General features: G+C 35.5%; 1 protein-coding gene across 4 annotated transcripts; it reads right to left on the reverse strand.

The window, feature by feature from the left end:
- Nucleotides 1-1,935: 1,935 nt before the first annotated feature.
- Nucleotides 1,936-9,232, reverse strand: LOC118562899. 4 transcript variants are annotated; one of them, XM_036136065.1, is made up of 14 exons: nt 8,883-9,232; nt 8,155-8,563; nt 7,931-8,036; nt 6,380-6,597; nt 6,007-6,138; nt 5,725-5,892; nt 5,376-5,512; nt 4,991-5,071; nt 4,299-4,479; nt 4,128-4,217; nt 3,963-4,049; nt 3,198-3,258; nt 2,819-2,863; nt 1,936-2,702 (listed from the first exon to the last, which is right to left on the reverse strand). In XM_036136065.1, the coding sequence occupies exons 2-9, from the start codon at nt 8,557-8,559 to the stop codon at nt 4,440-4,442; spliced, it is 1,287 nt and encodes a 428-aa protein (XP_035991958.1). In that variant the 5' UTR covers nt 8,560-8,563; nt 8,883-9,232; the 3' UTR covers nt 1,936-2,702; nt 2,819-2,863; nt 3,198-3,258; nt 3,963-4,049; nt 4,128-4,217; nt 4,299-4,439. The 4 variants fall into 4 exon arrangements, 3 of the variants coding, with proteins under 3 accessions (XP_035991958.1, XP_035991957.1, XP_035991956.1); XM_036136064.1 differs by lacking the exon at nt 8,883-9,232 and adding an exon at nt 5,146-5,258 and having other exon boundaries at nt 8,155-8,784; XR_004930870.1 differs by lacking the exons at nt 6,380-6,597; nt 8,883-9,232 and adding an exon at nt 5,146-5,258 and having other exon boundaries at nt 8,155-8,784.
- Between the last annotated feature and the right edge of the window lie 851 nt (nt 9,233-10,083).

The raw sequence follows: 10,083 nt of genomic DNA on the forward strand, positions 1-10,083 counted from the left end.
GACTGGTGAGGTTAATCATGACATCGCCCCGTGTGTCAATGATGGGGCGCATTCCATTTCAAACATTGAACGTTTGCCGCAACAATAAGGCTCCGTTTGTCAATGATGGGGCGCATTCCATTTCAAACATTGAACGTGTGCCGCAACAATAAGGCTCCGTTACAATGATGGGGCGCATTCCATTTCAAACATTGGACGTTTGCCGCAACAATAAGGCTCCGTTTGTCAATGATGGGGCGCATTCCATTTCAAACATTGAACGTGTGCCGCAACAATAAGGCTCCGTTACAATGATGGGGCGCATTCCATTTCAAACATTGGACGTTTGCCGCAACAATAAGGCTCCGTTTGTCAATGGTGGGGCGCATTCCATTTCAAACATTGAACGTGTGCCGCACACTGAGCTATATCATACACTGGAGTGCTAATCACCGTCTGTTTGAACGAGTCGCTTTGAAGCCACCAGCCGCCATATTGGTACTCCCTATTTCCCCCCCAGTAACTAGGGAATATGTGCGCTACAGCATCGAATGACGAGGATTTTCTCATGTTCAGGGGGGGCTTAAAACTTTTAAAATGTCAAATGCCATATAGTTTTATGTTATGTTCTAAAAATATGAAGTACTGAGAAAGTCATGTGCTGAAATATTTTGCATTTTATTCATTTAAATATATATGTTTAACATTTATAAATATATAAATAACAATGTACAACAACATATATTTACATATGTGTATACATATATATACATATATACATATACACATACTTATATATACATATATGTATATTTAATATGAATAACATGTAAAATATTTCAGCACCTAATTTCCTAGAAGTTGATAGTGTTAGTACATCCACTGACTGTAGAATTACCTGTGAAACGTTTTCACTCAGCCAGAAAACTGCTTGTTGTTGCAACCAAATCCTGTGGGATTCTGTGAGAGTAGGGAGTAGCAAGATGGCGGCCAGTGGCTTCAGTTTTTCGGCAAAATCAGCACTCCAGTGTATTATACAGCTCAGTGGTGCCGCAACAATAAGGCTCCGTTACAATGATGGGGCGCATTCCATTTCAAACATTGGACGTTTGCCGCAACAATAAGGCTCCGTTTGTCAATGGTGGGGCGCATTCCATTTCAAACATTGAACGTTTAATTGCGAGGCTGTTATAAAGTAATGTATATGGTCATTGAGAGTGTAATCAGACCTCTCAACTTTTATCAAAAGTTAGGAGTGAGATTATGCTAATTTGGGGGCGGGGCTTGTTTGGGGGCGGGGCTAACCGGACCCTGGAAGAGCCATCTCATTTTTATCCCACCAGACAATGAAGTAGACATGTATTACTTGTGTTAAAAAGAGAAAGAGACATATTAATACTTAATAATAATAATACTTAATTAATTTTTCAGTTAATGGATTAAAACATAAATAATACACAATTGTTCAAATAATACTGAATAAAATTAAGTACATTTTAATTATTGACCGAATAATTATACTGTTACACATTCATCTATGGGTTGTTTATCATTGTAAATCTATAACCTGATTGGTGAATCAGGCTGAGTTTCATCAAGCCTTTATGGTCAACAATTTCCCATTTAGCAGCAACACTGAAGCACACAGAGGTTCCCGCTGCGTCTTTACGCACGATCCAGCAGCTGAAGTCTCCCTCTTTTCAGCTCAATGCACTTCTAGACTGTTACAGTTTATAACATTCTCATCACCTTTCACAGCGACAGGTTTCTCAGTCAGTCGCCGCTCTGACCAGACAAATCTCTATTGCTCTCGTCAGTGCGCACTGACGCCCAGAAAGCACCTGCTCCGAGGGAAAGGAGGGGAGGGAGAGGAGCAAGCGCTGAGGCACAGAAATACGGTGCATGTAGTTAAAAAATGCAGAATAAATAAACATAATAAAAAGTCAACATCTGAAATAGTGTTTATCTCAATTTGGATTTTGTGAACACAAGTAGTGGCAGCCAATTCTACACAAGATATTCAACATGACACTAAAGTTCGCATAAGGAAATCTCAGTTTGTAGGTCAAAATCTATTACTGCCAATAATTGAATGATATTTTAATTGTACTCTTAAAAAGTTATCCTCAGAATATAAAGACTGATAGTTCTTACAGTGACTTAATATCTGCAGTAATGCATAAGATCATTGAATGTCCATTAGAAAATGGATGTATTACAATACTCACTTATCTGTGCCTATTTACAACGGGCATTAGGTGAAAAACAGGATACACCCAAGAAACATATTCATACACCAAAGATAAATAACCATACACATCAAAAGCACATACCCATGACAAAGGACAAGTTGGAATAAACCAGTCACTTCTTACACTGCATAAAGAAGCTTAAGTACCCAGAGTGAACATATGCATGATGCAGGGATAACATAAAGATTAAATTTAGGTTTACCACATGCTGGGATTCAACCACAAGACCTTTTAGCTTCAATTTTGCTAATGACCATACAGTCTAGAAAAGAAGTAGCGTTACCATTATATCTTCTTTTCAGGTTCAGAAGAGTGGCCCTCTCCCTTGCTTCATTTTGTGCTCGTTGTATCAGCTGACCTCTAAGTTCCTGGTCAACATCTCTCAGTGTTCTCTGGAAAATGTCATCCGAAGGGACCCATCTTCGTTTTACAGCATGGTGTCTCTCAATTATTCGAAGATCCCTGTCCAGTCTAACCACAAAAAAAAAAAAAAAAAAAAAAAAAAAAAAAAAAACAACGCACAGTTTCTTTACTTGAGGCGAGAACTGTTGTTCAAATATAGAAGAGTACAAATTTCTGTCACTTACTGTGATTCATCTTCAATGAGTGAGTCCTGTTGATGTGATCCGGATCTAAAAATGAAAACAAAGACTTTATATTGGCATAGCTTGTATAATTAGCTGAACTTAATACTTTGTCATTAATGTGGCAACATTGTAACTCTTGTGTAAGTATTTCACAATGTTTATACATTATCTTATGCATGTCTGAGGTTAGTGCCTAGTAGTGAGGCTGCTTCCCATAGGTGAGGTTAGGAACATGGAACAACCACCAAATCGAGACATTTGACTAATTTTTTTTGTATTTACTACATGTCTTGAAAACTGCAGACCTTTGCAGCGCCCTCATCATTACAGACACACCACCAATCTGCCTACTGATTTGGTATTCAAAAAAGGATCATACCTGAGCTGGTTGATTTCGGTCAGCTTCATCACATAGTTCCTCTTCCATCTTGGAACAATCTCTGTAGATAAGTCAACAATGTATGTTATTGAACAATCCAGTATCTCTGTGAATAATTGGAAATAATACGAATTACATCAAAATTTAATTTCCCTTTAGGATAAACATTCGTACATCTTTTTCCGCTTAGCAGCAGTCGGCCTATATGACTAAGGCACCCTGCATAGGAAACTGTTTTCGGCCGCTTGGGTGCATGGTTGAAAGCACGGCCAACAGACTAACTGAAATGTGCCACACCTCCAGCTCTGGCAACAAAACGGGAACCAGGTGAACGGCGTCCATGCAAGGGAAGACTGTCTCCAGTGGTAATGCATAAGGGGTGTTATGGCTGCGCTTTGTCTGGTTCCTCTCCTAGGATCTGTCTGCCTTGGGTGACCCTACCAGGGGCATAAAGGCTCCGACAGTATAGCTCCTAGGATCATTGGGACACTCAAACCCCTCCACCACGTTAATGTGGCAGCCCATGGAAGGGTGCTACACAAAGCATTTTTTAATTTCAATGTAATATAGTTCAATTAATTTAAGAACCATAAACAATCCAGTTCATTACAAGTGTCAAAGTCAAAAAAGATATTCAAACTCTGTTTAGATGTAGTCAAAGCAGCTTTGAAAGACACTCACAACATTGCCCCTTGACACAAATGAAAAAAACAAACAAAAAAACAAAAAAAACAACAAATGAAATAAAACAGAAAAAAAACATACCTTTGTCTCTAGTTTTTAAATGTGCAGCTTGGGCTACATGTCTCTGTGTTTCCATCCATTGTTGTAGGTCATGTTCAGAAATGCTTACTTTGGACAAAGGAAAAATAAATAAATGAATACAAAACTTTTTTTGCAATCAAAAGGTTTCAATTAAGACAAGCTTACTCGGTGACTCTTTCAAAACTGCAGAAATCTCTTCCTCAGCAATACTCGCAATCTTCTCGGCTTTGTCCCACCTCTGAAGAAGCTGCACATCTGTAAATAACGGACAGTGTTTGAAGTTCAATTAAAAAAGTTTCAGTAAATTATTAAATAAACTATGGACATATACTGCACCTAGATCTGCAGATTTTCTTCTACCATAGTACAGGAGTGCGTTTGTGAGAAGGTCAAGGCGATGGGAGGGAGTCATCTCTTTAGTCACTCGAGAAAATCTTCTCAAAAACGACCATAACCTCTCCATGCATTCACCATCTGTTAGTCCAAATCCAGGAACTCGTCGCGTGCTGTACATGATCTGATTAACATAATTAGTCATAACTGTAAAGTGTGCAACACCCAATATGGAGCCTAATATATTGGACATCATGTAGACCTGTAACAATTACAAATGGACACAAAGGTTATTATCAATGGCAATGTTGTTTTTTGGAGGCCATATGAAATTTTAAAATATAATTAATAATGAAAATATAAGTAAATATTCTCAATATTAAATTTTTAATTATAAATATCACTTAACCCTGGAGCTGTAATACAATTAAAATATACAAAGTACATAAGCAAAAACACATAAGTGTCATGAAAATACTGCTGAGGCCAAAAAACCATACATAACACTGATGTTATCCAGTTTGTGTTGGAAACAGAACAAGAAAAGAGAAAAGGAATATATCATGGTATTTGAAACAATTAAGCTCATTTTCAATTGTCATGCTGCTTTATAGCAACAGGGTGAACAATATGTATATATGATGTAACAAGATGTTGAATTTGGTAGACTAACTTTAGAACAACCCAAAAAATACCTGACACTGCAGTTTATGCCCATACACATGAAATGCTGGTACCGCCAGGGAAAGTCCTTTTGGGATTCCTTCTCCAGTTTTCTGTTCAATGACAGACAGTGTGTCACTATTGTTGTTATATTATAAAGAACTCGGACATTAAGAATTATACTCACACGGAAATGTCTGGACAGGACACATGCAATGTCATAAAGGACATGCAGATTAATGTTTTTTTTCTTTATATTTTTTCATCAGCTCTGTGATGACATATTTAGGATATGCAAGTCTGTTAAAAAATAGTTTGATAACAGCATAAGATAATGTATAAAAAATAATCCAAGAGTCTTTCAAATAATTGGATGATGTTATGTTAAAGTCATCCAAATACACTTTAAAAACTCACCTTTCTCCATGTGTCATGTTAAGAAATATCAGTGGAACCTCGTGGCGACATGATGCTCCAAATACACCAGTTATGTCTAATTTTTTTTGCTGGTTTTGGGAACGAAGTGCATTGCCAGCTTTAAACTTGCTACAGTTCTAAAAAATAAAGGAAAGAGGTTCTCAGTGAAACACATAAAACGTGAGGAATATACAAATTGTGTCAAAATAAATGAACGTGAAAATATTTTAAAATTAGAAAGATATATATCTGTCATAAAATTCCTTTTAAGGGTATTTTTTAAAAAGCATTGACTAAAAATAAATAAGAAAGTTACCAGAATAGAAAATGAGATATGATATTTACTCACCTCTGTTGGTTGACAGTTGTCAGGATTTGACCTGACATACTCTTCAACATCTTCATCCCTGACAAACATTCTGTTACCCTGCAATGGCTCAGTGATACTACTTCCAGAGCTCTTTTTTCGTACAAGGCCAAAGTTGGCATCCAAAGCCACAATTACAGTGCCATCAGTCTGAAAAATAAACAGCAAGAATAAGGATAAGTCTCAAAGCTCTCAAAATGACATTTGTCCATTGTACTAATGTCTTCTAAAAGTATATTACAAATCTATCTCAGTGTGTCCAACCTTTATGCATGCCGGGCACACTGTGCCATCATCAAATTGGTCACAAAGGCCAACTAGTGACCTTCGTCGGAAGTGATAATGGCGAAACTGGGAAATAGACTCTCCTACTAGGGCTCTGTACAGCATATTAACCTGTAGTAAAAAGAGTCACAGTACTTATGTTTAATCTATTAATTCCAAAGGTACATAAGTAAAATAAATAAATAAATACTGTAAAAAAAAAAATTCTAAATGAGAAAGCAGTAAATAATACATCTAGTCTACTGGAAATGCCATCAGTGACATTAATTTAAAGAAATATTTAATATATTAAACAGAATAAAAAAGTTGCAATATTGTTGACATATTTACTAGGACATCTTTTTCTCACTACCTCCATAACAGTAAGATTGTTTTTCCACCGTAAGGTGTTGATGAATCCCTCTACAGAGATCTGGCACTCCAAAGAAAGATGGACAAATAGCTCAAGAAGAGCCATTGAAAAAGCAGTCTGTGGCTTCTCCGGTGAAGCAGGCCAAAGGCCATATTTCAGAAGAGTGCAGACCTCAGGTTCGCATTTACAAAAAGAAACTTTGCAATTAATGAGATGACCTAAAAAGACAAAGAAAGAAAAAAGATTACTGAAGAATCATTCCATTTTTTATCTCACAGAGTGAATAAATACACTGTTTTATAGAACTCAGAATTAAATCAGTCCACAATATGTGTTATACTTATACTTCGATTTTATAAGTTGTATAACAAATACATGATATCTATATGAGGAGTTGATCTTTTTATTACTGCTCCCTTTAGGGACCACCGAGCCACATCTATGCTTCTAAGATGGAATAGGACAGGGGTGACCAAAATTCGTCCTCGAGCACCTTCATTCTGCATGTTTTAGTTCTCTCTGTGGTGGTGGTAACAACCTTTCCAGCAGGTCAATGTTCTTCTACTGAGCCATCACTGGATCCAAGTGCATTAAACCAGGGACAGAACTAAAATCTGCAAAATGCTGGCCTTCGAGGACCGACTTTGGGCACCACTGGTGTAGGATGTATTGGGATTACACCCGAGGAGCTGGCCCAATTGGCTGGGTAGAGGGAAGTCTGGGAATCCTTAATTATGCTGTTACTTGGGTGACCTGACCCCAGATAAGCAGAAGGCAATGGATGGATGATATATCCCTTCTTTAAACATGTACAAACCAACGCAGACTTGCCACTTTAACTGTGTTTAACTTAACATGTGTTGTCTTTAACTGAGCTTCCCCTCCAATCTATGTATTTATGTAGTTTTCTATATTTGTGTATCCAAGTATAAATAACAACAAAGAAGAATAAAAAGTTATTCCACAATAAAAAGTCACATAAACATATATTCACATGGGACAAGATTAATACTCATAAAGTGAAAACATAAATTTTACTAAATAAGATTTAGAATTTTGTAGAATATATATATATATATATATATATATATATATATATATATATATATATATATATATATATATATATATATATATATATATATATACACACACACTGCTCAAAAAAGGAACACTTAAACAACACAATATAACTCCAAGTAAATCAAACTTCTGTGAAATCAAACTGTCCACTTAGGAAGCAACACTGATTGACAATCAATTTCACCTGCTGTTGTCCACATTCAACTTTGTACAGAACAAGTATTCAATGAGAATATTTCATTCATTCAGATCTAGGATGTCTTATTTGAGTGTTCCCTTTATTTTTTTGAGCAGTATATATATATATATATATATATATATATATATATATATATATATATATATATATATATATATATATAGATATATATATATATATCTATATATATATATATATCTATATATATATATATATATATACACACACACAAAATTAATTAATTAAAAAATTACAGTGTAAAAACATACCTGTGTTGACAAAAGTCTTTACATCTCTGGAGTAAACAACATGGGTACTGTGATCCCCACTTAAATGCAACACCAACTGCTGGAAAGCAGCCTCATAGCAGGTTTTCTAAAGAGACACAAAAAAGGACAGAGAAAAATCGAATTTTATGCAATTAAGAACTCATTCTCATTCTATACATATCAATTACAATATTTATTAGTACATTCAACAAAAATGAACTTACATTCCACTTTTCAGGGAGGTGCAAAGAATTTATGTGTACTGTGTAGACACAATCCTTGCAAAAAACACTGCTTCTGCTGCATTCCAGACAGCGGTATACTCCAGGTTTCTTGCACACAGAGCACATGTCAGAGAAAGGAGCGGAGGACTTATAGGACTCTTCCAAGACCTGATCTTTTAGTGTATCCCATAGGCTCAGCTCCTTCCTTTTTGCCCTGGTATACGCGGTCCCTTCTTCCTCTGAGTTTTCAGTACAAATGTCATGTGATGAGGGAAAAACAGTGTTGGTGTCAGATGAGCCTGCATGTGAGGGAATGTAGGAAGATTTCGCCCGAGCACCGATGGTTTTCCGAGTTAGTTTTATTTTTTTGGTCTTACAACGGACACTGCTCTTATATTTAGGCATGGTTCTAAAGTGGGAGAAAACAGAAAGAAGACAGAAATACTGTAACACCGAGAAGCATAAAATCATAATAAAAAAACAAAATTTTAGCACATTGTTATTAAAGGTATGAAGGACAGCTACATTTGAACCTGACTGGCTTTTAGTAGCCTTTTTTCTACCAAATAGTGGTAAAAACGTGTCTAAATCTGTACAAACACATGCTGTGCCACATACTCGCTAACATTAACTCATAGAACTACCATCAGCAGATTTATAAATGTAGACCTTCGGTCTTTTGAGGTTTTTTACTACATTTTTATTTGACAGATTCAGGGTCTACTCACCAGCTCCGACCGTGGAAAGTGTCGCGTCGAATGACGTAAGCTTCTTCTTCTTCTCTAATCTTTTGTCGGTTGCAATCCGTAATTTATTATTATTACTACTAATACAAATATTAAACATTTTCATATGGTACAAACACAGATTTTCATATAATCATATGAGCAAATCCATCCGTATTTTTATTTTTTTTAATTAAAAATAAGATTAGGGCCAACCCTAACTTCTTCTTATCATTATTAATGGATTGCAAGCAACTTCGGATGTACATACAGCCACCTAGTGGAAGGCTATGAGGTTGGACAACTCATAACACTACATAACTCCATAACTCTAGAATATACCTTTTCATTTCATTATATATATATATATATATATATATATATATATATATATATATATATATATATATATATATATATATATATATATATATATATATATATATATATATATATATATATATATATATATATATATATATATATATATATATATGAAATTGCACGACCGGAAGATAAAAACACGGCATGTATTGAGAGAACACGATCCAATAAAATTAACCAAGTATGTTAAATTTTGGCATTTATTTTGAGTGAATTATTGGAAAAAATCCAAAGAAATAAAAGGCATATTGGAAATATAAGTCTTTAAAAAAGCGAACAAAAATAAACAAAACAGGAAAAAAAAAACTCCGGTTTTAGATTTTAGTGAGTTGTTTTTAAATACTGTAACGATTATTACAATACCTAATTAAAATCTTATGATACGTTTGGCTTTTGAATTTTTAGTAAATTCTTAATATCCTGTTCAAATTCGCAGATACATTATGAATAAAGGTTTTTAAAAAAAGGTAAAAAAACAAAAAAAAAGGTTCTATTCGCGACAAGCGGCTGTTATCACCGATAGAATGGTTAATAACAGCCTGATAGCAGGCAGAGCAGGGACCAACTGAGGCTATTCAATGGGGCTGATAACCACTGATAATCGCCATTCTATGGGATGATAACATCCGAAGCGGGTGCACGAGCAGGGACCAACTGAGGCTATTCAATGGGGCTGATAACCACTGATAATCGCCATTCTATGGGATGATAACATCCGAAGCGGGTGAAAACTGACTCTATGCACGTCTAACTTGTAACAAGCTAGTGAGGAACGATTTACCTGGAATGTCTTTAAAATGCAATCAACCCATTTGCCGAC

The sequence above is a fragment of the Fundulus heteroclitus genome, chromosome 4 (assembly GCF_011125445.2).
Source record: "Fundulus heteroclitus isolate FHET01 chromosome 4, MU-UCD_Fhet_4.1, whole genome shotgun sequence".
NCBI classification, from domain to species: Eukaryota; Metazoa; Chordata; class Actinopteri; order Cyprinodontiformes; family Fundulidae; genus Fundulus; species Fundulus heteroclitus.

Coding starts and splice junctions, on each gene's coding strand:
- LOC118562899 (XM_036136063.1), bottom strand. CDS start 8,625: ATGATTTTATGCTTCTCGGTGTTACAGTATTTCTGTCTTCTTTCTGTT. Junction 5,513..5,724: donor ACAACTGTCAACCAACAGAG/GTGAGTAAATAT, acceptor TTTATTTTTTAG/AACTGTAGCAAGTTTAAAGC. Junction 4,480..4,990: donor GGCATAAACTGCAGTGTCAG/GTATTTTTTGGG, acceptor TATGTTAATCAG/ATCATGTACAGCACGCGACG.